At 40.3% G+C, this 26779-nt stretch overlaps 1 protein-coding gene across 2 annotated transcripts in view; it reads right to left on the reverse strand.

Moving 5' to 3' along the window:
* wdr90 (WD repeat domain 90) overlaps positions 1 to 26779 on the reverse strand; it is a 91053-nt gene that overhangs the window by 30082 nt on the left and 34192 nt on the right. The window contains exons 8-26 of one of the 2 annotated variants that reach the window (XM_061909259.1): positions 25693 to 25931; positions 25568 to 25630; positions 25413 to 25481; positions 23678 to 23788; positions 20070 to 20215; positions 19922 to 19979; positions 19597 to 19715; positions 19312 to 19473; positions 19110 to 19225; positions 18919 to 19035; positions 6951 to 7186; positions 6532 to 6668; positions 5318 to 5448; positions 4997 to 5127; positions 4681 to 4842; positions 2537 to 2665; positions 962 to 1095; positions 856 to 875; positions 662 to 772 (exon numbers count right to left, since the gene is read on the reverse strand). In XM_061909259.1, the coding sequence (XP_061765243.1) occupies positions 662 to 772; positions 856 to 875; positions 962 to 1095; positions 2537 to 2665; positions 4681 to 4842; positions 4997 to 5127; positions 5318 to 5448; positions 6532 to 6668; positions 6951 to 7186; positions 18919 to 19035; positions 19110 to 19225; positions 19312 to 19473; positions 19597 to 19715; positions 19922 to 19979; positions 20070 to 20215; positions 23678 to 23788; positions 25413 to 25481; positions 25568 to 25630; positions 25693 to 25931 (2391 nt within the window). Of the gene's footprint in view, positions 1 to 661; positions 779 to 855; positions 876 to 961; positions 1096 to 2536; positions 2666 to 4680; positions 4843 to 4996; positions 5128 to 5317; positions 5449 to 6531; positions 6669 to 6950; positions 7187 to 18918; positions 19036 to 19109; positions 19226 to 19311; positions 19474 to 19596; positions 19716 to 19921; positions 19980 to 20069; positions 20216 to 23677; positions 23789 to 25412; positions 25482 to 25567; positions 25631 to 25692; positions 25932 to 26779 lie in introns of both variants that reach the window. The other variant, XM_061909258.1, reaches the window with a different exon arrangement.

Below are 26779 nucleotides of genomic sequence, written 5' to 3' on the forward strand. Positions count from 1 at the left end.
AAAATCTTTTGTCCTTTTTATAGTGCACAATTTGATGGATATCCTTTTTTGAAATTATAAGTCAAGCAGATATTTATTTTTTTATTTTACTCAATAAAAAAGTTTTAAATATATGATAGCATAATATTTGTTGAAGTATTCCCAACAGATGATATTAAAGTTTAAAAGATATGCAATTGCACACAATACATGTATTTTTTGGGTCAAAATGGAAACAACAAATACATACAATAGGAAAATATAAAATACTTTTATATTATATCAAGACTTTCACTGGTCACATTAAATGATGTAGCGTGCCTGTTCTGGCCCTGGGGCCTTGAATTTGACACCTGTGACCTACGAAGATGCCCGTTACTAAACAAGCTGCAATAAAGCCAAACAAAAAGAAAGGACTGCACAACATTCAGTTAAATCTAATATATATATATATTTATATATATATACGTATATACATATATATATATATTTATTATTGGTTAAGGGTATATATAGGTCTTGAGAAGCAAAAAGCTATCCGTGTTGGGGTCGGCTTGGAAAGAAAAAAACGTGCACCTCCACTTATGACACATACAGGTACATACAGTACAACATGTTAATTATGGCAAAGGCATTATCGAGTTTAGTAATCTACACGAGAGCTTGATGAAAACAGTTTTACCGTCCTGTTCAAATTCTTGGGTGTCCATGGCACTAATATCCACTGGCGGTGGAGGAGAGAAGGGGAGCGGTGCACTTTGTCGAGGCAACTCATTGCAGGCTTGGCCCTCACCTGCAGCTTGTCGTTTATAACGGTCAATCAGATCAAGTGTGAAAGGAACCAGAGTCACAATGGTAAGGTGAACCCAACTGTACCTGAGGATGAGGGTCTTGAACTGTGGGTAAAGACATGAGTTTGGCCTGAGAGATGAGTTACATAGACAGACGCGACAAGAAACAAACATTTAATAATGAATAGTACCCGTGGGAAAGCAGCGAGTCCATAGGCTGTGCCAGGAAGTCCCACAGGAATATGGCGTCCCCTACAGAGACCACACCCAGTTGGCCAGGGGTAAAGCTCACCTGGTTGATGGGCTGACTATGACCTATAAACATCTGGTTTAAAAAAAATACATGTTTGAGTTATTACTGGTGTAATACATATAATAAAAGAATTTAACAAAAGCACAGATTGAACAGCAAAGTTATCACAAACGCAATTTGTATTAATAAATATGTAAACCAGTAAATGTACATTAATATTAATGTGTAATCACCTCATGATATTACATAAATTGCTTGTACAATGATTACACAATTATAAATATTAATATGTTTTTACATACAAAATGTTTAAATAAATGGAGAAATCATCAGTCAAAACGACAGGCAGACATTTATGTATTTATTTTTATTTCAACAAAAAAGTTTAAAATACATTTCAATTCTTGCTGGTAAATCATCCATCCATCCATCCATTTCCTACCGCTTATTCCCTTTTGGGTTCGCTGGTGCCTATCTCAGCTACAATCGGACGGAAGGCGGGGTACACCCTGGACAAGTCGCCACCTCATCGCAGGGCCAACACAGATAGACGGACAACATTCACACTCACATTCACACACTAGGGCCAATTTAGTGTTGCCAATTTACCTATCCCCAGGTGCATGTCTTTGGAAGTGGGAGGAAGCCGGAGTACCCCGACGGAACCCACACATTCACAGGGAGGACATGCAAACCCCACACAGAAAGATCCGGAGCCCGGGATTGAACCCTGACTACTCAGGACCTTCGTATTGTGAGACAGACGCACTAACCCCTCTTCCACCGTGAAGCCCCATAAATAATACATATATTAATGATTAATGTAATATTATTTAACATTAATGATTGAATGATATTAAAAAAATTATAACAATCTGATTAATCACACTTTTGAGTTACTTGCATGCATAAATTAAATTAACTTATAAAGGAACCCAGTCGTTAAGACACAAATGCAAATTTGTTTTGAGAATGTCCTCCAGGAACATGTTTTAAAATGTTCTATTTGAATGCATGTCATTTATTTGCCCAACAGTTTCATCTGAAGTCCCACCTGGGTGTATTTTATAGTAAAATTCCCCAAAGAGCACAACAGTCAGTGTCTCCATATTCATCTCTAAACCGGCAAATGCATTGACCTGATCACTGACCCCATGACAACCAATGCTGCCTTTCAGGCAACCATCCGTGGTAAAGGGGTATGTACAGTCAAAACAAATTGATTAATGTACGTATATACATGACTGATGCAATAATTTTTTTGTGATTAATGACGAGTTAACTCATTATTTTTGAAAGCTTTAATTCTAATAAGTTTGTTGCATGATGAGATAATATTAATGTTTAAAACACATTGCAATTGCATGCAATTTGTCCATCAAATTTGAAAGAAGGAATATATAGAGTAAGAAAGAATAAGTGCTTTATTAACACACATTATTTCCAGGCTTTCACAGGCCACATAACAGCTTTGAGTGATCAAAACTAAGAAAATTAATTGCTTTTCACGTACCTGTGAGTTTGTTTTCAGTTGCATATTATAATCCCACACTTTGATAGAAATATGTCCTGCTGTTACTAAGAATCGTCTGTCCTCGCTCACAGCCAGAGAGGAACACCAGTGCTTGTGCACTTTGGTCACCTGTAAGGATGAAAAGGAGTCAGAAGTAAAACATTCCATTGTCACAAAAGACATTTTATTACATAAAATTAGAGATGTCCGATAATATAGGCCTGCTGATATTATCGGCCGATAAATGCTTTAAAATGTAATATCAAAAACTATCGGTATCTGTTTCAAAAAGTCAAATTATTGACTCTTTAAAACGCCGCTGTACGAGGCGGTACATATCCGGTAAAACACAGACGTAGGGTGCAGTACAGAGCAGTTTCGTCTCCCAGTCAGCAGCTCCTCCCCTCGCCCCTCTACCACACGAGTTGACGACTGCAGCATGAGAGGTGTACTGGCGACGCTTGACCTCAACAAACCGCCACGAGCGGAGCATGACAACAACCAGAGTGTTGTTGCCGGTGCTGTAGACGTGGCTAACAAGCAAGCTCGCTTGGTGACTGACTAACAACACCATGTCTATGGTTTGGGATTATTTTAAAGTGTGTCTGACGGATACAAAACTGATAATTTGTAATGACTGCAAAAAGTTGGTTATGCGAGGAGGAACTAAGGCGTCTTCCTTTAATACGAGCAATTTGATCTCCCACCTCCTCAAGAATCATAAGGAAATACACGATGAATACAAGCTGAAGATGGATGAAAAGCAAACACCGAAAAAAAGTAGTACCACACAGTTTTCGCTGAAAGACTCCGCCAAGAAACAACAAAAATACAACAAAAAACACCCCAAGGCGAAAGCTCACGTTGTGGTCAGGGACAACGCACGCAATATGGCAAAAGCTACGGTGGCTAGTCTGACTTCCTTGGCGCACAATTTGCAGGGCAGATTGAGCCCAGTTTGTAATTTCCTGTTATACAGTATACCAGGCAGTCTTGCACTGAAGGAGGACTATGTTATTGCTTATTTTATTACTCTAGTATACTCTGGACTGAAGCTGTGTGCCTTCATTGTTTTTGTAGCTGTTGTTTTGAGGCACGTTTATAAAAATAATGCACTTTGTGAAAGTCAAAGTATAGTATTTACCATTGTTGTAATGGGTATCAGGATTATCTCAGGAAGAGCATGTCCCAAATTCCAAGCTGTTTTGAGGCATGTTAAAAAAATTAATGCACTTGGTGACTTCAATAATAAATAAGGCAGTGCAACGTTGGCATTATTTTCCATAACTTGAGTTGAAGTTGTTCTCTTATTTTGGAAAACCTTGTTTTTGATTGATTGATTGAAACTTTTATTAGTAGATTTCACAGTACAGTGCATATCCCATACAATTGACCACTAAATGGTAACACCCGAATAAGTTAAGTTAAAGTTAAAGTACCAATGATTGTCACACACATACTAGATGTGGCAAAATTATTCTCTGCATTTGACCCATCACCCTTGATCACCCCCTGAGAGGTGAGGGGAGCAGTGGGCAGTAGCGGTGCCGCGCCCGGGAATCATTTTATGGTGATTTAACCCCCAATTCCAACCCTTAATGCTGAGTGCCAAGTTTTTCAACTTGTTTAAGTCGGGGTCCACGTTAATCAATTCATGGTAAAGTTACATTGTTTAATGCAGTGGTCCCCAACCACTGGGCCGAGGCTCGATTGGTACCGGGCTGCAGAATAATTTTTTATTAATTTAATTTTTTTTTTTTTGATTAAATCAACATAAAAAACACAAGATACACTTACAATTAGTGCACCAACCCAAAAAACCTCCCTTTTTCATGACAAAAAAAAATCAAACAAAAAAAAAAAACAACCCCGCCGCCTGGCCGCGGGACAAATTATCAAGCGTTGACCGGTCCGCAGCAACAAAAAGGTTGGGGACCACTGCTTTAATGCATCCAGCAGGGCATCACAACTAAAATTAGGCATAATAATGTGTTAATTCTACAACTGTATATATCGGTATCAATTGATATCGGAATCGGTAATTAAGAGTTGGATAATATCGGGATATCGGATATCGGCAAAAAAGCCATTATCGGACATCTCTACATAAAATAGTTAGCTGCTACTAAATTTGTGCCTTTTACCTGCCGGAGCAAACAGCCCGTTTTAGTGTCAACCCAGAGGATTTTGTTTGCGGATGTAGCTACCAACAAATGCTTAGGGGAGGCTGAAGAGAAGCAGACCTTCAGCGCAGAATCCAGAAAGTTGCTGTCCACGTCCAAAATACTCACATCCACTCTGAGCGACTGGATGAGTCAAAAATACGAGGCAGCGTGATCAGGCGAGAATGCCACATAAAGAGAGGGAAGCTATCTCGACTCTATTTCAGTCAATTCAATATCAATTAGTGGATACAGTGCATTTTAGAAGTACTCAAGTGGAAACAGTAGTGAAAAGTACCTCTTCTAGAGATACCGCGTTAGCCACGGTGACTGTGTACTCGGAGGGGCCAACAAAAGCCAGACAGCGGCTGTCACTGCTCACTGTGAGGGCATCTGGAGCGCGGCCAGTGCCTCGGGCCACCAAACCACCTAAACCATCAGGTTGAGAGAGAATCAATGACTCCTACGACAGTGTGTCTGCAATGTTTGGTGTTCACTAAAACAGGAAATCAAGATTTCCACATTTTAATTGGCTAACTAGTTGATAACCATCATATATAAACATTTCAAGAGTGATCCATGACATCCATTAACCTGAAGAAGCATAGTGTATACGCACATACAACTTTGATCAACTGGTTGCCTTTCCCAGAAGAGGTGTAGCGTGCAAGAGAGCCCTCTGAACCAGCGCTGTACATGGAGCTTCCATCAGGAGAAAAGGCAAGACCCACCACTTCACCACTGAAATCACTATTATAATGGGATTTCAAAAACACTAATTACTGCCATTACCTTGTGCTAATTACGCTTACAGTAAACAGCATTTGTGAGCACTATGCAATAAGCCAGACACAAAACGGACTGGTCCAAGATCTCAATCATGCACAGATAAATATATCTTATGTGAAAGACCAACACAAAATGGTACAGAGTTGTGAAGTTGAAAGAAAATTATACATGATTCAAAATGTTTTTTTACAAAAAAAAAACTGAAAAGTGCGATGTGCGAAAGTATTCAGCCCCTTTTTTTCCCCTGAGCGCATCCAACTGCCTTCAAAAGTTGCCTTTGAATGCTAATGACAAAATATTGTCCAGCATATGTGAGACCGCCTCAGAGGTTGGTTAAGAAACTATTGGGGAGCAAACATCATTACAAATAACGCACCCGACAGGTCAGGCATAACGTTGTGGAAAAGTTTAAAGCTATAAAGATATTTCCCAAGCTTTGAACATATCGGCACGGAGCACTGTTGAATTCATCATACGGAAATGGAAATAGTGTGGCCCAACTGTAAACATACCAAGACAAAGCCATTCACCTACGTAATTTACAGGTCGAACAAGAGATCTCTGCCTAGAGATGCAACCAAGAGGCCCGTTGATTCTGGACCACTCTCCATCTTATCTTATTGAGCTTGAGCTGTTTTGCAAGGAAGAATGGGCAAAATCTTTAACCACTAGATTAACAAAGCTGGTAGAGACTTACCCCAAGACTTGCAGCAGTAATTGCAGCAAAAGGGGATTTCACAAAGTATTGACTCAGCACGGCTGAAGACTTTTGCACAATGCCCATTTAACTTTTTTTTGCATAAAATACAATAAAAATAAAAAATAATTTAAAAAAGGTTTCAACTTCACAATCACTGTGTTGTTCTTTCACATAAAATATATGTTTTTGGTCGTAATGTCATTAAATATGGAAAAGTTCAAGGGGTATGTATACTTGTGCAAGCCACTTCCTGTTCCCTCACATGAAAAACCTATTTGAAGCAAATGGAACATGTCCATAGTCTCTCCCTGACAATATTGTATCCTATTTGTGTTGATACATACTTGTGTTCAACCATGAGCTTGCCACAGGAGAGATCAAAGACTCTGACAATACCAGAGTTAAAGCCACAGGAGAAGATCTGCTCACTGGGATGGAAGGCCACCGAGCAGGGCCTATCTTCTGACACAAAGTCATATAGCTGTGAATGTGAGACAATAGCACATAATAGTCTTTCAGCAGTGAATGGGAATGCTCATGCAAAATGGACAGTGTCATTACAGCAGGTTAGGTGATTTGTGATCCCCGTGTGGTTCTGCGAATAAGCTCTATCAAATGCAGCTCACTTTTGGATTCTGATATAATAGCCATAGTTGTTACAGAGCATTTGGGAATCACAAACCTTCGTGATTATTTTGCCTCTTGAATTAAATGGGAATCCTAATGTTTCCTGTTTGCTATATCATGTGATCATGAGACCTACCTGATGCAAGGAGTCCATAGACCAAATGCGTACTGTGCCGTCTGAAGAAGCGGTTGTGAGATGTCGGCGAATCCCATCAACACTGAAGCCAAGCACGGTGTCTGTGTGTGACCTCATCAACGTGTTGTAACCCCGACTTGTTACGTTGAGGAATCCCAGGTTACCTGTTGAGGTGGCGGCCAGGACTTGCATGCTGTCTGATGATATAGACACCACACTTACAGGACCTTCGTGTTCTAGAGAAACATTGGGTTAAAAGAAGGGATTAAATTGGAGGGCATGAAATTATAGTGGTAATGGAAATTAATTGCAGAAATATTTAACGTGTTGTATTTTTCAGTTTTCATTAATTACATTTTTAATTTCTAACTTTACTCTCTCTGTATTGTCAGTCACATTCTGATTAGACATTGATTGGGTGTCATTGTCTTTGGGCTTCTTTTGAAGAAGCTGATCGGCTGTCATTGGAGTTGGGCAAAGGGAGGAGCACTAAGTAGCAGACTCACCGCTTCTAATCTCTTCTCCGCAGAGGAGACTCTGCTGCTGCTAGTGACTTTTTGTCCAAATGAGAAATGTTATTTTCAAAAATCAATCAATCAATCATCAATCAATGTTTACTTATATAGCCCTAAATCACTAGTGTCTGAAAGGGCTGCACAAACCACGACATCCTCGGTAGGCCCACATAAGGGCAAGGAAAACTCACACCCAGTGGGACGTCGGTGACAATGATGACTCAGTGGGACGTCGGTGATAATGATGACTATGAGAACCTTGGAGAGGAGGAAAGCAATGGATGTCGACCGGGTCTAACATGATACTGTGAAAGTTCAATCCATAATGGATCCACACAGTCGCACAAAGGTTGAAAAGTGAGAAGTTTGCTTACCACCGTGCGCAGCTCATCCACCCAGTCGCAGCTGCAGCCACAGCTAATGTTAGCAGTGAAAATGGGCCTCATGTATTAGGTGTGCTTATGCACAAAAACATGGCATATGCCCTTTTTGACAGCAAAGTTAAAATGTATCAAAAGTGAACCGAACGTGGAAATGAGCAGTGCCTCACAGCAACCTCGTGGCTGGCGTATGCACATTTCTACATACTTTGGTGAAACAGATGTGGTCGTTTGGGCTTTGCTAACGTTTGATTTCAACAATGTAAAAGATCGAGCCAAGGACACAAGATTAACTTCTTCTGTGCACTCAATTCGATGATAATTCAGTTGTACTAAAAACGTGCTTAAATGAATGAATTTTTTCATGCATTCATACGTTTTTTTGAATTTGAGAGTACGCAATTATTTGTAAAACTCCATGCAAGTCTTAATACACGAGGCCTCATACACTATATTCCCAAACGTATTTGGCCACCCATCCAAATGATCAGAATCAGGTATCCTAATCACTTGGACCGGCAACAGGTGTATAAAACAAGGCACTTACGCATGGAGACTGTTTGTACCAACAATTGTGAAAGAATGGGCTGCTCTCAGGAGCGCAGTGATTTACAGCGAGGAACAGTCATAGGATGCCACCTGTGCAACAAATCCGGTTGTGAAATTTCCTCGCTCCTAAATATTCCAAAGTCAACTGTCAGCGTTATAAGAACATGGAAGAGATTGGGAACAACAGCAACTCGGCCACGTAAACTGACAAGAGAGGGGTCAGCGGATGTTGAAGCGCATAGTGCAAAGAGGTCGCCGAATTTCTACAGTCAGTTGCTACAGACTTCCAAACTCCAGGTGACCTTCCAGTTAGCCCACGTACAGTACACAGAGAGCTTCATGGAATGGGTTTCCATGGCTGAGCAGCTGTATTTAACCCATACATCACCAAGTCCAATGCAAAGCGTCAAATGCAGCGGTGTAAAGCATGTCGCCACTGGACTCTAGAGCAGTGGAGAAGCCTTCTCTGGAGTGATGAATCACGCTTTTCCATCTGGCAATATGATGGACAAGTCTGGGTGTGGAGGTTTCCAGGAGAACGCTACATTTCGGTATGCATTGTGCCGAGTGTGAAATTTGGTGGAGGAGAAATTATGGCGTGGGGTTGTTTTTCAGGAGTTAGGCTTGGCCCCTTAGTTCCAATGAAAGGTACTTTGAATGCTCCAGGATACAAAAACATTTTGGACAATTCCATGCTACCAACCTTGTGGGAACAGTTTGGAGCAGGGTCCTTCCTCTTCCAACATGACTGTGCACCAGTTCACAAAGCAAGGCCCATAAAGACATGGATGACAGAGTCTGGTGTGGATAAACTTGACTAGCCAGCACAGAATCCTGACCTGAACCTGATAGAACACCTTTGAGATGAATTAGAACGGAGACTGAGAGCCAGGCCTTTTCCACCAACAGCAGTGTGTGACCTCACCAATGCGCTTTTGGAAGAATGGTTGAAAATTCCCAATGGACAGGTTTCCCAGAAGAGTTGAAACTATAATAGCTGCAAAAGGTGGACCTACATCATATTGAACCCTATGGGTTACGAATGAGATGGCACTTCAAGTTCATATGTGAGTGAAGGCAGGTGGCCAAATACTTATGGCAATATAGTGTATGCTTTGGGTTGAATTTACACTATGGCATTTGCTACACTAATGGGGAAGATGCTTGTAACTCAAAAGGTGTCATTTTATAATGTTTATTTTCTACATTTAAAACACGTCCTTGAAGTCTACATAACACGTGTCGGTGAATTTTGGTCAAAAGTTTACCTCGGTTATGTTTTGCAGAGCATTTTCAACCAGGTTTCTGACCACTTTATGAAGTGGACGGTCGTATTTACGTGCCTCCACTTCGACTGCGTCTTCTCGCCGTCAGCCATGTTGTAGTTTTTAATAATAATAATTAATTTCAATTATATAGCGCTTTTAAAAGGCACTCAAAGACGCCAACACAATAATCAAAATAGAACATGATCACAATCATAAAAGCACATACAGTAAAATAAAACAACTGGTCAACATGGAAATGGACACAATTCAAAATAACTGTTATGAGATGGTTTGTCTAGTTCTAAAAGCAATTTTGAAAAGGTGGGTTTTTAATAGTCTTTTGGACATTTAAGGATTATGACATGAACGGCTGGAAAGGGGGAGAGATTTCCAGAGGTGGGGGTAGCGCCGGAGAAGACAAACTCCTCCCAGGGTCAGTGTTGGGTTCTATGAGGAGGGGACAGCAGGTGATTGTTGGTGGAACGCAGGTTTCTAACAGGAATGCAAGGAGTGAGGAAGTCAGAGAGGTAGAACTGGGCCATGTTGCGGGTCAAGAGAAGGATTTTGAACTGGATGATAGGTAGCCAGTGAAGTTCCTGTATGACAGGGGTGTTATGGTCATAGCGACAGGGAACGAATGAGGAGGCGTGCACCAGAGTTTTGGATGAGTTGTAGTTTATGGAGGACTTTGGAAAATGAATCATAAAGGATGCTGTTGCAATAATCCAGTCTGGAGGTGATGAATGCATGAATGAGTTTTTCAGCAGTAGAGAAGGAGAAGGGGAGTCGAAGACAAGCAATATTCCTGAGGTGGAGGTAGGTTGTGATAGTGATGTGTTTGACGTGATCTTCAAATAAAATGTTTTTGTACAAGAGGACACCATTGTTCCGGATGTGCGGAGTGGGACAGGGTGAGGTTGTTTAAGGATATGCTGAAAAGTTAACCAGATTTGGTGAGGTATTTTGGACCAACAATCATTAGAGCGGTTTTGCTGCGGTTGAGTTTGAAAAAGGTATTGTTCATCCAGATGTTTATGCCAGTGAGGCAGTTGGTGAGGGTGGCGTGTGTGGCAGGGGTAATGGACCGGGTTGAAATGTAGACCTGAATGTCATCAGCATAGCAAGGACAGTTGATGCCATGTTGACACTTGCCCAAGTGAGAGTATGTACAGGGTGAAAAGGGGAGGGCCAAGTTCCAAACCTTGGGGGACACCTTGGGACAGGTGGAAGATGGATGATTTGCAGTTATTGATGGATATGATTTGCTGTCTGTCGTTCCTGATTTAATCCAGGAACATGCAGTGCTAGTGATGTTGAGGGAAGTTTCCAGGTGGTAGAGAAGGATGGAGTGATTTATGGTGTTGAAAGCTGCAGTTAGATCCAGAAGAATGAGAATATTGAGGTGACCTGAGTCCTATGCGAGGAGGAGGTCATTTTTGACTTTGATGAGGGTTGTTTCAGTGCTTTGGTAGGAACGGAAACCAGATTGAAATGATCAAGAAGATTATTGATGTTGAGGTGAGTTATTTGTCGTGGCCACTGCACAATCACTTTTGTCAAAGCAAGATATCAGCCAAAGGCAGTCTACAAAAAAGCAGAAGCAGGGATCCTGGCAACTGCACAAGACTGGCAGCTCTATGTAGACCTGGAGAAGCAGCTGTGGTTCCCCCAGAACATTGTCATCACCACCCGAAGGCCAGATATCCTACTGGTTTCAGAACGCAGGAAGAACATCATAATAATGGAGCGGGCGGTGCAATGGGAGGAACGCTTAGGAGAGGCCCATGAAAGGAAAAATACCAAATACAGTCATGGCCAAAATTATTGGCAACCCTGCATTTCTGTCAGATAATACACCACTTCTCCCAGAGAATTGTTGAAATTAAAAATGCTTTGGTATTCACATGGTGAATTTTGTTCGCATTGGAACTACTGTTTACAGAAAACAAAATGAGGCCTTCAAAGAAAACAACAACATCCCTACAGACAATCATTGTGGAGGTTCACTGATGTTTTGGGTTTGTTTTGCTGCTTCTGGTACCAGATGCCTTGATTCTGTGCATGGCATCATTAAAATCTGAGGACTACCAAATAATTCTGGGGCATAATGTGGAGCCCAGTGTCAGAAAGTTGGGTCTGCGTCAGAGGTCATGGGTCTTCCAGCAGGACAACGACCCAAAGCATACTTCAAAAAGCACACAAAAATGTCTTAAGACAAAGCGCTGGAGAGTTCTGAAGTGGCCATCAATGAGTCCAGATCTAAATCCCATAGAACATCTGCGGAGAGATCTAAATAAAGCAGTTGGGAGAAAGCACCCTTCAAATCTGAGAGACCTGAAGCAGTTTGCAAAAGAAGAGTGGTCCAAAATTCCAGTAGCAAGGTGTAATAAACTCGTTGATGGTTACAGGAAGCGATTGATTCCAGTTATTTTTTCTAAAGGGTGTGCTACCAAATATTAGGTTGAGGGTGCCAATATTTTTTTCCAGTCCATTTTTGGATTTCTGTGTAAAATAATAACATATTTGGCTTTTTTGAGTGTTCCAATGCAAAAAGAAAAGTAAATATGAATACCAAAGCATTCGTAATTTCAACAATTTTCTGGAAGAAGTGGTGCATTATCTGATAGAAATGCAGTGGTGCCAATATGTTTGGCAATGATTGTATGAACATCTGGTCATCAGCTGTCGTGACCAAAGCTGGAGGGCAATATGTATTCCCATCAATGTTGGCCGGAGAGAATTTGTGGGGCACACACTCCAAAGCCCTAAGTGCCCTGGGGATCACAGGATCACAGGAACAGCAAGGAGCAGAGCCATCAATAACATCACTGAAGCAGCTGAGAAAGCCTCGAGATGGCTGTTGATCCTAAGAGAAGAACCATGGAGAGGACAAGCCAGTGCCACCTGAACACAAACCGCCTTTATATATATATATTATATATATATATACATATATATATATATATATATACAAACCCCATTTCCATATGAGTTGGAAATTGTGTTAGATGTAAATATAAACGGAATGCAATGATTTTCAAATCCTTTTCAACCCACATTCAATCGAATGCACTACAAAGACAAGATATTTGATGTTCACACCCATAAACTTTTTTTTTTTTTGCAAAAAATAATTAACTTAGAATTTCATGGCTGCAACACGTGCCAAAGTAGTTGGGAAAGGGCGTGTTCACCACTGTGTTACATCACCTTTTCTTTTAACAAAACTCAATAAACGTTTGGGAACTGAGGAAACTAATTGTTGAAGCTTTGAAAGTGGAATTCTTTACCATTCTTGCTTGATGTACAGCTTAAGTTGTTCAACAGTCCGGGGTCTTGTCGTATTTTACGCTTCATAATGCGCCAAACATTTTCGACGGGAGACATGTCTGGACTGCAGGCGGGCGAGGAAAGTACCCGCACTCTTTTACTACGGAGCCACGCTGTTGTAACACGTGGCTTGGCATTGTTTTGCTGAAATAAGCAGTGGCATCCATGATAACATTGCTTGGATGACAACATATGTTGCTACAAAACCTGTATGGACCATTCCGCATTAATGGTGCCTTCACAGATGTGTACGTTACCCAGGCCTTGGGCATTAATACACCCCCATACCATCAGAGATGCTGGCTTTCGAACTTTGCGCCTATATTAATCCGGATGGTTATTTTCCTCTTGGTTCCGGAGGACACCACATCCAGTTTCCAAATATAATTTGAAATGTGGACTCGTCAGACCACAGGACACTTTTCCACTTTGCATCAGTCCATCTTAGATGAGCTCGGGCCCAGAGAAGCCGGCGGCGTTCCTATGTGTTGTTGATGAATGGCTTTCGCTTTGCATAGTAGAGTTTTAACTTGCACTTGTAGATGTAGCGACCAACTGTACTTACTGACAGTGGTTTTATGAAGTGTTCCTGAGCCCATGTGGTGATATCCTTTATACGCTGATGTCGGTTTTTGATGCAGTACCGCCTGAGGGATCAAAGGTCCGTAATATCATCGCTTACGTGCAGTGATTTCTCCAGATTCTCTGAGCCTTTTGATGATTTTACGGACCGTAGATGGTAAAATTATTATTTGCAAAAAAAAAAAAAAAAGGTTTATCACTTTGAACATCAAATATGTTGTCTTTGTAGCATATTCAACTGAATATGGGTTGAAAAAGATTTGCAAATCATTGTTTTCCGTTTATATTTACATTTAACACAATTTCCCAACTCATATGAAAACAGGGTTTGTCTATATATATATATATATATTTATAAATATATATAAATATACTTTATTGATCCCTGGGGGGAATTCAGCACCACAGTTCGCTCACAATAGACAATAATAATAATATATACCATATATTATATACATGATATATGAATGTGCTAAACATGCCAACTAGCATGGGAATACGTCGGCGGCTACATCCAGCGGCCTGTGAAGCAGGGGAGTCTAGTAGCAGCGGGGGCCGTCTACGGAGCAGACGCCAGCGGTGTGATCTGAAACGCGGATGTCGAGCGGGGCTAAAAACAAAGCAGAAGGCTAATCCCCACAGAACACCACTTCCCTCCATCCTGCAGACAGATTTAAATGGAAAATGCGAGACTACTGGTCTGGGTAAGGAGTCAGTTAAATTAGAACACGTTTTTTCTGCTTTGAGTGTTTCAGAGTTGGACATGTGTGTTACTGAGGTGGCTAACTATGATGCGTGCAGTTTATCAAAGCAACAAACAAACAATCGGAAAATCCCCGTTACTGAGGTGGCTAACCATGATGCGTGCAGTTTATCAAAGCAACAAACAAACAATCGGAAAATTCCTGTCGTATCAATTCCTAGATATGGTCGTAACTATACTAAATGCACTGGGCATAATAAACACAACATTATTAATATTGCTACTACGGATAATTTGATCAAAAACTCCCTAAAACAGCCCACTACCTATAATATAGGTTTTTTAAACATAAGATCATTGTCTCCCAAAACGTTATTAGTTAATGATATTATCAGAGACAACAATCTTAACGTCATCGGTCTCAGCGAAACCTGGCTTAAACCAAACAACTTTTTTGCGCTAAATGAGGCATGTCCTCCTAACTTTACACATGCGCATATTGCCCGTCCGCTTAAAAGGGGTGGGGGGGTCGCACTAATATACAACGAAAACTTTAACCTTAGTCCTAACATAAATAATAAATATAAATCGTTTGAGGTGCTTACTATGAAGTCTGTCACACCGCTGCCTCTACACCTGGCTGTTATCTACCGCCCCCCATGGCCCTATTCGGACTTTATCAATGAATTCTCAGAGTTCGTTGCTGATCTAGTGACACACGCCGATAATATAATCATAATGGGGGACTTTAATATCCATATGAATACCCCATCGGACCCACCGTGCGTAGCGCTCCAGACTGTAATTGATAGCTGTGGTCTCACACAAATAATAAATGAACCCACGCATCGCAACGGTAATACGATAGACCTAGTGCTTGTCAGGGGTATCACCGTCTCCAAAGTTACGATACTCCCGTATACTAAGGTATTGTCCGATCATTACCTTATAAAATTCGAGGTTCAGACGCATGTTCGTCAAACTAATAATAATAATAACTGCTATAGCAGCCGCAACATTAATACGGCCACAACGACAACTCTTGCTGACCTACTGCCCTCGGTTATGGCACCATTCCCAAAGTATGTGGGCTCTATTGATAACCTCACTAACAACTTTAACGACACCCTGCGCGAAACCATTGATAAAATAGCACCGCTAAAGTTAAAAAAGGCTCCAAAAAAGCGCACCCCGTGGTTTACAGAAGAAACTAGAGCTCAGAAATTATTATGTAGAAAGCTGGAACGCAAATGGCGCACGACTAAACTTGAGGTGCACCATCAAGCATGGAGTGATGGTTTAATAACTTATAAACGCATGCTTACCTTAGCTAAAGCTAAATATTACTCAAATCTCATCCACCGTAATAAAAACGATCCTAAATTTTTGTTTAGTACGGTAGCATCGCTAACCCAACAAGGGACCCCTTCCAGTAGCTCAACCCACTCAGCTGATGACTTTATGCAATTCTTTAGTAAGAAAATTGAAGTCATTAGAAAGGAGATTAAAGACAATGCGTCCCAGCTACAACGGGGTTCTATTAACACTGATACGATGGTATATACGGCGGATACTGCCCTCCAAAATAGTTTCTCTCGTTTTGAGGAAATAACATTAGAGGAATTGTTACAACGTGTAAATGGAATAAAACAGACAACATGCTTACTTGACCCTCTTCCTGGGAAACTGATCAAGGAGCTCTTTGCATTATTAGGTCCATCAGTGCTAAATATTATAAACTTATCACTCTCCTCGGGCACTGTTCCCCTAGCATTCAAAAAAGCGGTTATTCATCCTCTTCTTAAAAGACCTAACCTCGATCCTGACCTCATGGTAAACTACCGACCGGTGTCTCACCTTCCCTTTATTTCAAAAATCCTTGAAAAAATTGTTGCGGAGCAGTTAAATGAACACTTAGCGTCTAACAATCTATGTGAAACCTTTCAATCCGGTTTCAGAGCAAATCACTCCACGGAGACAGCCCTCGCAAAAATGACTAATGATCTATTGCTAACGATGGATTCTGATGCGTCATCTATGTTGCTGCTCCTCGATCTTAGCGCTGCTTTCGATACCGTCGATCATAATATTTTATTAGAACGTATCAAAACACGAATTGGTATGTCAGACTTAGCCCTGTCTTGGTTTAACTCTTATCTTACTGATAGGATGCAGTGTGTCTCCCATAACAATGTGACCTCGGACTACGTTAAGGTAACGTGTGGAGTTCCCCAGGGTTCGGTCATTGGCCCTGCACTCTTCAGCATCTACATGCTGCCGCTAGGTGACATCATACGCAAATACGGTGTTAGCTTTCACTGTTATGCTGATGACACCCAACTCTACATGCCCCTAAAGCTGACCAACACGCCGGATTGTAGTCAGCTGGAGGCGTGTCTTAATGAAATTAAACAATGGATGTCCGCTAACTTTTTGCAACTCAACGCCAAAAAAACGGAAATGCTGATTATCGGTCCTGCTGGACACCGAACTCTATTTAATAATACAACTCTAACATTTGACAACCAAACAATTAAACAAGGCGACACGGTAAAGAATCTGGGTATTATCTTCGACCCAACTCTCTCCTTTGAGGCACACATTAAAAGCGTTACTAAAACGGCCTTCTTTCATCTCCGTAATATCGCTAAAATTCGCTCCATTCTGTCCACTAAAGACGCTGAGATCATTATCCGTGCGTTTGTTACGTCTCGCCTCGACTACTGTAACGTATTATTTTCGGGTCTCCCCATGTCTAGCATTAAAAGATTACAGTTGGTACAAAATGCGGCTGCTAGACTTTTGACAAGAACAAGAAAGTTTGATCACATTACGCCTGTACTGGCTCACCTGCACTGGCTTCCTGTGCACTTAAGATGTGACTTTAAGGTTTTACTACTTACGTATAAAATACTACACGGTCTAGCTCCATCCTATCTTGCCGATTGTATTGTACCATATGTCCCGGCAAGAAATCTGCGTTCAAAGGACTCCGGCTTGTTAGAGATTCCCAAAGCCCAAAAAAAGTCTGCGGGCTATAGAGCGTTTTCCGTTCGGACTCCAGTACTCTGGAATGCCCTCCCGGTAACAGTTCGAGATGCCACCTCAGTAGAAGCATTTAAGTCTCACCTTAAAACTCATTTGTATACTCTAGCCTTTAAATAGACTCCCTTTTTAGACCAGTTGATCTGCTGTTTCTTTTCTTTTTCTTCTATGTCCCACTCTCCCCTGTGGAGGGGGTCCGGTCCGATCCGGTGGCCATGTACTGCTTGCCTGTGTATCGGCTGGGGACATCTCTGCGCTGCTGATCCGCCTCCGATTGGGATGGTTTCCTGCTGGCTCCGCTGTGAACGGGACTCTCGCTGCTGTGTTGGATCCGCTTTGGACTGGACTCTCGCGACTGTGTTGGATCCATTGTGGATTGAACTTTCATAGTATCATGTTAGACCCGCTCGACATCCATTGCTTTCCTCCTCTCTAAGGTTCTCATAGTCATTATTGTCACCGACGTCCCACTGGGTCATTATTGTCACCGATGTCCCACTGGGTGTGAGTTTTCCTTGCCCTTATGTGGGCCTACCGAGGATGTCGTGGTGGTTTGTGCAGCCCTTTGAGACACTAGTGATTTAGGGCTATATAAGTAAACATTGATTGATTGAATAGTATAAATATATTCTAAATATATTCTACATTTAAGTGCAGTCAAGGAACATATACATTATACATACATATATATATATATATATATCTATATATATATATAGATAGATATATATATATATCTATATATATATATAGATATATATATATATCTATCTATATATATATATAGATATATATATAGATATATATATATTTGTACACATATATAAATATATGTATGTATTTTTTATTTTTTTTTGCGGTTGGGTGATCTGGGAGAGGGTGTATGATGTTTGAAAGACCCGAAACATGTTATGACACTAAGAACCTCACTGCGGATGTGTTCAGGTGCATCATTTAGATGAGATCAAAATTTGATTAATTAGTTACAAGCTGTTATTATCTATTTTTTAATTGCTTCAGAGAACAAATTGTTCTTATGTTCATATAGGAGCGTAATGTTGGATATAATACATGATGGCATACCATAACAATTTCTCAATACCATAAAAACATCTCCCCTCACAAGTGTGAGCTGCTCAGCTCATTGGATGCTTAGTAAGTACAACAATCTTACAACTTCACCATTGCTCTTTCGTGCACACTATTGCCTTTGCTCTTCCTATGTATAAAAAAGTGAAACTTTCAGGAACTGTGTAGTGAATTATATTTATATAGCACTTTTTTCTAGTGACTCAAAGCGTTTTTACACAGTGAAACCCAATATCTAGGTTATATTTTAAACCAGTGTGGGTGACACTGGAAGCAGGTGGGTAAAGTGTGTTGCGCAAGTACACAACGGCATTGACTCGGATGGCGGAAGCGGGGATCGAACCCGGAACTCTCAAGTTGCTGGCACGGCCACTCTACCAACCAAGTCAACCAGTCAAATTACGCTTATTCACGGCAATCTTGTTTGAACACAGGTTTTTTTTCCCTTTCTTTCCACGAGCATTGATGCATTAAAGATTAATCCACTTGCTCCAAGAATAGACCTACCAGCCTCCAGGAAGACACCGGAGAAATCTAGAGGCCAAAGCCGCAGGTAGCCGTCTTCAGAGCCCGTGGCACAGAAAGATGGGGACACGCTGATGCTGTTAATTGCGATGCCGTGACCTGAATGAAAATAAAAACTTATTGTTTCAGCTCATGAATGTCACACATTCATGAGCAAATTATTTAATACCGACCTTTGTTTAAAGTCAATTTCTCCTGCCGTGGCATTGGAAACAACCACCTGACATTTCTAATGACAACTCTGGTGTAGTCAATCTCAAAGATGTGGCCACTTTGGCTGCTAGCAAATCTAAGATGAGACAGCCAAAGAGGGAATTACCTCCTAAATTAGACTTATAAAAAAATCTGAATTGAATATTGGATTTGCTTCCTCACAGAGTTCGGTCTTCAAGATGCTGATCAGGGGAGTCTCCTTCCTCAAATGCCACATCAGTGAAGTCCAAGGATTTATAATCACTAAGATTGATCGGACAGGAACGCAGTATGCCACTGCGCACCCGCCACAGACGAATGTTATCATGACCACATGACACCAGCCTGAAAACCACAAACAAGCACACAAACAATGAAAAGTACTATATAATACTTATCATCATGAAATGGTGAGTATTTAAGAATTTTAGGAAACCTGTAGTACACGTGCACAAGGAGAGAGGGTACCTTGTATCATCAAAGTTTGCAACCTTCATGGTTGTAATGTCCACATCTGTTTTTGTCTTGGCCAAGATGCTCACTTCTCCACCATTGCTAACATTAACCGTGTTCCATACCACGACCAACTGTGAAACAGAACATAACAATTAAAAGCAAAAGTTCACATAGTACAGAGTTACTTAAAAGAGAAGGCATTCCTTAAAATAAAATGACAACTTCAGTAACCCATGTGATGCCAGTGATGCTCAGCATCTTTTAAAAACCAAATACAAATTCGGGCCTTTGAAGCATCTGGGGTTGGAGCTCGGGGACTTGCATTTGAAGTACTTGCCGTTTTGCCATGGTTGTCTTTGCCCACTCCACAGAGAAAGCCGCCGCTGTATGAGAAGCTTTGGGAAAAAAATGTAATTAAGTGAAAGAAAAGCAATCCCTACTGCTAGTATTGTTTTGACTTTGCATGTAAAATAACAGCTGTTTACCTGAGAGAGGTAACAGACTGGGCTTGCATCCTGAACATGGCCAGACAATTACCTTTCAGGTAGTTCCATACTCGAACTACACAATAATTACCCGTTTGTGCAGAGGCCAGCATTGTAGAGTTGCCATTGAAAGCCAGTGCACACACCTATAGAGGCAGACAGTCCAATTAATTTAATGCAGTCATGCACTAACAAACTAACAAAGTAGTTATTTAAAGGCAAGATAATCAACTCGGCCTTGTTGTCTCTCCCATGCAATTGAAATTAAACACTTAAAGACTAAGCAAAGTAGACTACAAGAAACTCATAATTAACATAACAGAGTTTAGTTCTTATTGTGTTTTTTCATTGCAGAACACCAGCATATTTAACGACAAAAATGAGGCCGCTCATAAGTAATGCATCGTGCAGGGGCTTCCAAACAACGGCCCAGAGACACTATTAGCTTCAGCTAATTTCTTATTGACCCTCTGAAAAGTACATTATTTAAACTATCAATGAGATGGATATATCATAACATGGGCTGCACGGTGGCCTTGTGGTTAGCATGTACGCTGCACACTGGCACACAGTCAAGAGATCTAGGTTTGAATCTCTGTTTGGGCATCTCTTTTTGGACTTTCCATGTTTTCCCCGTGTGTGGATGGGTTTTCTGCTCTCACATTAAAGAAAAACGCATTTTAGTTTTTTCGGAGACTCTAAATTTTTCAGAGATGTGAATACCTGTATGAATGCGAATGGCTGTTTGTCTAGATGTGCCCTGGGATTGGCTTGTGACCAGTCTAGTGTGTGCCCCGCCTTTAGTCTGAAGTTAGCTTGGGTAGGCTCCATCTTACCCACAACCCCATTTAGGATAAGTGGCATGTAGAATGAATGAATAATTATAAGTTATTACACTAATAATTATTAGTTAAAAGCTTCACTCTTGTTACCAGAGTTTTAAGTAAATGTGGCAATTTCCGGACCACTCAAATGATCACATTTACAGGATAGCTTGATGACACATTCAACCTGAACGCTGAGCAAGTGCATGTGGTTGTCTAGAAACCTAAAACCTATTAGTGACTACTGTACTTTTTTACTTGTTCTGATACCTCTACCATAACTACTGTAACTTATTGTGCAACTTAATAGTCTTGTAATTAATGTACATCAGAGCTATTCAAATGTTTGTATTTTTGGTATTTAGTGTGTTAGATTCTGCAACTCGTGTTTGGATCCCACTGTACGCAATATCCGAAGAGCATGGAGAAAAGCATTTTACTGCGGTGTACTCTGCATGTGACGAATAAAACTTGAAACCTACAGTTGCGATCAAAAGTTGACATATACTTGTAAAGAACATAAAGTCATGGCAGTCTCAAACTTAAACCAAAAATCCCCAATGTTTTTTGTGACCAAAAAGTATGTTCTCCAATCACTCTATTACAAAAAAAATAAGAGTTGTATAAATTATTGGAAACTCAAGACAACAATGACATTATGTTCTTTACGAGTATGTAAACTTTGGACCATAACTGTAGCTCCAATTAGGCTGCTGAAGTTTTTGAACGGATTTAATGCGTTTCTGATCACGCATCGTAAGCGCAACCACAAAGTTACTTAGCTGACACATCCAACTTTAGCGCTGTCCTGCATAAGGTATTAATTTGTTAAAATACACAAGATACAAACTAAATAAATAACTAAAAAACATTCCAGGAAATCTTGATCCACTGAACAAGTTCCTAGAAACAGATATTTAAATGATAATTATGTAAAAAATAGACATCCTATTATCAACTGTGAAAGTTTGCAATTAAATATAGAAATTACAGAATATCATCTTCATTTCAGAGATAAAATGCGGAGCCTTAGAGAGCAAATTAGAGCACTGCACCAAGATATTAAGGTCCAACAGGAAGACAACGCCTCTCTAAAGATGACCATATATGAAATGGACTAGAGGGATTAAGATAGATAAAACAAATGAATAATGTGATTTTGACCAAGCTTTGCCAGAGCAAGAGAACCAGATTAAAAGGATGTTGCAAAGGTTTTGAACAGAGAGTCTGTGACCCACAGGTTGTCTGCAGAGGTACTGCAGCAGGGGTCAGTATTTCTTTATTAGTATTAAAATTATTTTGTATTCCAATGCAATTTTTTTCCACAAACTTAAATGTACATTAACACTGATTAAACACACTATAGATGAGTTTAAAAATAAGTGACATGGACCCCGTTCTCACTGTATCTTGAAATAAAAATAAAAAAACATACATAAATAATTGTATACTTTTTTATTTTAGCGTTTAAGATAGCTAGAAGGTAGCGCTCTTGTTGCTTGTTAGCAATTACCATGCCAGTCGCCAGATAGCAATTTCCGGCCTAATAGCTATTGATTAGCACACCAGTTTTCAGGTAACGATTAGCATCCCAGTTGCTACTTGCGACGATATACTGTATTATTTGAACATCTTAGTATTGCACAAAAACAAGGTACTGTATCTTACGGACCAGTTTAATTCAAAACAGTTTTATACAGGACTGTATGAGTAGTTGGTCCCTGCTCCGTTTCTCCATTAATTTGGGGCCCTTGGCCTGGAAAACATTAAGGACCCATGCTCTATTAATCAATCAATCAAAGTTTACTGATACAACCCTTAATAACAAATGCCTCAAAGGGCTGCACAAGCTCAGATCCCATATCTGGGGTAGAAAAAACTCAACGCGATGCTCTACACTGTTTGCAGCTTCACAAGTGGTCAACTTTTTGCAATCAAAGGAAGTGTATGTCAATACTTACACCATTGATACTCAAACATTTTTTACCTTAGTTGATTAAAGAGACAATCTTTCATTTACCACATATTCATAAAAACTATCTTTTCACGTGAACTCTATTATTTATATGTTTGTGTTACAGATTGAGTACATGAAGTGAAAAAATGTGTGAGCAATTGCTATAAAACAGAAAAGGAGTAGAATTGTGTTGAAATGTGAAAATATAAATATTTGATGTACCACTTTGTAACTAACTGAATAGCCGCAGCCCAGAGCCTGGGGGTCTTCAAAACCCTTCTTAAGACCTACCTCTTCTCACTGGCCTTTGACCTGAGCTGACTCCGCCCACTAGGCCACCATTTCTGGCCCCCCCCACCCCCATTTGCTTTATTTTTCTTTTCAATTTGTCGCACTTTTATTATTTTAGAATTTTTTACTTTTTATTCAACCCCTTTTACCGTATTTTGCACAATCTCGTTTAGCTCATACATTGTTTATGTTCTTTGTTTGTTTTTTGCTCTATGCTTTTTAACCTGTAAAGCACTTTGGTTCAATTGTTGTATATGTGCTATATAAATAAAGTCTCCTTGCCTTTCCTATAGATGTTTGAAACAACCAATACTATAACCCTAACTACTTTATTTGTCACCTATAAGAGACAGCATTGGAGGTACAGTATATTCACGTATATTGGATTGGTTTTGGCAATTTTGTTAAATCAAAGTTGCTCCCCCCCCCCATCCTTTTATTTTTCTTTGTCCGGCCCTCTGTGGAAAAGGTTTGGACACCCTTAGTGTATTTATGACACTATCAAAGCCACACATTGTAAGAGGAAGTCATTTTACCTTATCAGTATGGCCGATGAAGAATCTCTGCTCGTTGGAGTCTATCTTCATGGAGACGACAATAGCATGACATGGATACACCACAGCGTCACCTAATCTGGTCCATAAGGCCTAAAAGGTCAAGTAGAGCACACTTCCCTAAGTCTTTGTTAGATGAATACACAATCGGTAGCGTATCTCACAAAAGTGAAAACACCCCTCACAGCCAACGTTTTTTTCCAGGAGACAATACCATATGAAACTATACTACTCTAGCTTGTGTAGCAGTATAGATTTGAATCATCACACAGCCATTATTGTCTCAATAGGTGGCAACACAAGTAACATACAAATGATATATTGTTACATCGTACAGCAATACATGAGGTTTGCAACCAAATATTTAAAAGGGAAACTTATGATCGTTTTTTTGTCCTATTACTTTTGGTTCCTTAAACACATATATAAACTGTTTTATTTCCTACAGAACACCGTTCCCCCTTTATTTTGATGTAAAAACTCTCAAATTAAAGCTGAAAGACTGCAGTCAAAGCACTTCTTTTTTTGTTTCATTCCAAATCCATTGTGGTTCCGTATAAAATCGAAAATAATATAATTTTGTCAATGTCACAATATTTATGGACCTGACTAGGCAGGAGACAATTACTGGTTCTAAGGCAGTGGTCCCCAACCTTTTTGTATCCGTGGACCGGTCAACGCTAAATAATTTGTCCCGCGGCCCGGGGGTCTGGGTTGGGGGGGATGTGGGGGGTGTCCTTTTTTTTTCTTCTTCTTCTTTGTCATGAAAAAGGGAGGTTTTTGTGGTTGGTGCACTAATTGTAAGTGTATATTGTGTTTTTTATGTTGATTTAATACATTTTTTTTTTTTTTTTTTTTTAATAAAAAATTATTCTGCGGCCCGGTACTAATCGGGCCACGGCCCGGTGGTTGGGGACCACTGTTCTAAGGTATACCCTGGTATAAAAAAAAGTGCCGGTTTTAAATACAATAACATTTAATAAATGTTAGAAATCTTTCAGGTCGCGCCGCTACATCATGATCCCCCCGGGGCACACAGCTCTGCAGGCTGTAATGTCTGTATGCAGTAAGAATGTATGAAGGAGACTAGTCCTCTGAAGTTTTCTTTCTGTAAAAATGACAAACATGCTGCTTGCGGCACATGGCAGCAAGAGAAAGGCAACACCTAACATGATCGTGCATCTACAGGAGGACCAACAATCGCTACATATGGAATATTCAAAGTTAAAGGAGAACTGCACCTTTTTTGGAATTTTTCCTATCGTTCAAAATCATTACAAAAGCCAAGACGATGGATGGATATTTTTTTAATGCCTTTTAAATATTAAATAAACGTGAATAAAAGTCCTCTTACAACAAAGCCAATGGTAGCTCCACTATTCTGCCCATAAAATCAAATGAATAACCATTCAAAAAGCCCCAACAATACTCCTTTTACATTTCGTGACTTGAATACGAAACAAGTATCCGACTGAAAAGTTATTTTTCTCTTATTTTCAATCAAGACATTTCAAGATAAAACACATTTTAGAGCTGTATTACCATACCGTTTTTTTTTTGTGCCAAAGGTTGTTATACCATCAGAACATCATACCGGCCCATTCCTCGACATGACTGTGAAGTATTTGCTAAAAAATTAGGAGTGTACTCACTTTTGTAAAATACTGTAGATAACTTTTTTACATATGTGGGCTAAAATAACCTAAATTAGGCTTACACATTTGGTGGTGGCTCCTCCAAAACCGATGATTCTCCTCAGCCTGAGAATTGGGTCCGGCAACAGCTTCTATAGGGAAAGACGAAATACACAGTTTAAAATGACTGCTGCAAAATACTATATAAAACTGTTTAAAATGTAGCAATTTATTTTACTTGCTCTTTGGTGTCTTCAGAAAATGACGTCCAGACAGGATGTGGAAGAGGACTTTCAACGTACTGGAAATAAAATAAGCTGAAAGTAAAGGCTATTGTGTCATTAAAATGATTTGCTTTACCACCTCATCAGTTTCCCCGTGGTGTTTGTGGACATCAGCCGGCTGATGCACAAACACGTGAGCACCGCCGTCATCAGTGTTACAGGAGGGGGTAGATGGGAGCCGGTTACGACGGGAGCGTGTGTTGTTCTTTGGCCGATCAACTATGTGGTCAGTCTGCTCAGTGACAATTTCCCCAAGCTCCGGTATGCTGCTCACAACAGGTTGGATTTTTTCTTGTACAGCTAGGCTTCGCGTACTTCCTGATGTGGGGACAGATATTTGACTATGGTTGCACCAAAGATATAAATAAATAAAGGGACAAGCGGTAGAAAAATGGATGGATGGAAATATATTATGTTTTGTTTTTAAAGACATGGCAATTGCGTCGTTGTTATTGGCTGATGCAAAAAATTTGAGTTTTTCTTATTCCCAAATTTTGTTGGTTTTTTTTTTTAATGTGCCGGGGGCCAATGACAATCGAGTCACTGGCCACAGATGACCCCTGTGCCGCGCTTTGGGCACCGCTGATGTCGAAGCTAACTGTTTCTGGCCGCTATAGTCTTAGTACTATAGTATATTTGTTCTGGTCACATATGGGACGCAAATCACATGGTTCTTACATCCGCATTGGAATTGGTAAAATCATCTTTTCACCTGGTGGGTTATTCCTGTGTGATGAAGAGGGGATACATGGGGAAGTCATTCTTTAGCTGCCACCTTGTTTTATCATAAATAACTGCCTTTGCACATGTCAATGTTTAAAGTTTAGTATTTACAATAAATCAACACAAAATCAGCACTTAGGCACAATATTCGCAGAGTTTTGTATGCTTCCCGTCACACGTGAGCGATGACGGTCATGGACTCGTGGTACAGGGAAAAGTTGTTTGGTTTTGGATGCTGGAGAAGGTCTCATTTTTTGCAACAGTCAGACATTCAGTCATTGTTGCAGCACGATGATTTATGAGCATGTCATACAATGCAAGACGAGCGATTGTAGCGCACGGCCGTGCTCGGGGTGTAGCCGTGGTGTTGGGAGCCGCGAAATCTAAAGCGTGTGGGCGTGTTCAGGGGTTAAAATGCTAACAGTTTGCGGGTCTTACGGTCA

Source organism: Nerophis ophidion, linkage group LG08, assembly GCF_033978795.1.
Source record: "Nerophis ophidion isolate RoL-2023_Sa linkage group LG08, RoL_Noph_v1.0, whole genome shotgun sequence".
In the NCBI taxonomy this organism is placed as follows: Eukaryota; Metazoa; Chordata; class Actinopteri; order Syngnathiformes; family Syngnathidae; genus Nerophis; species Nerophis ophidion.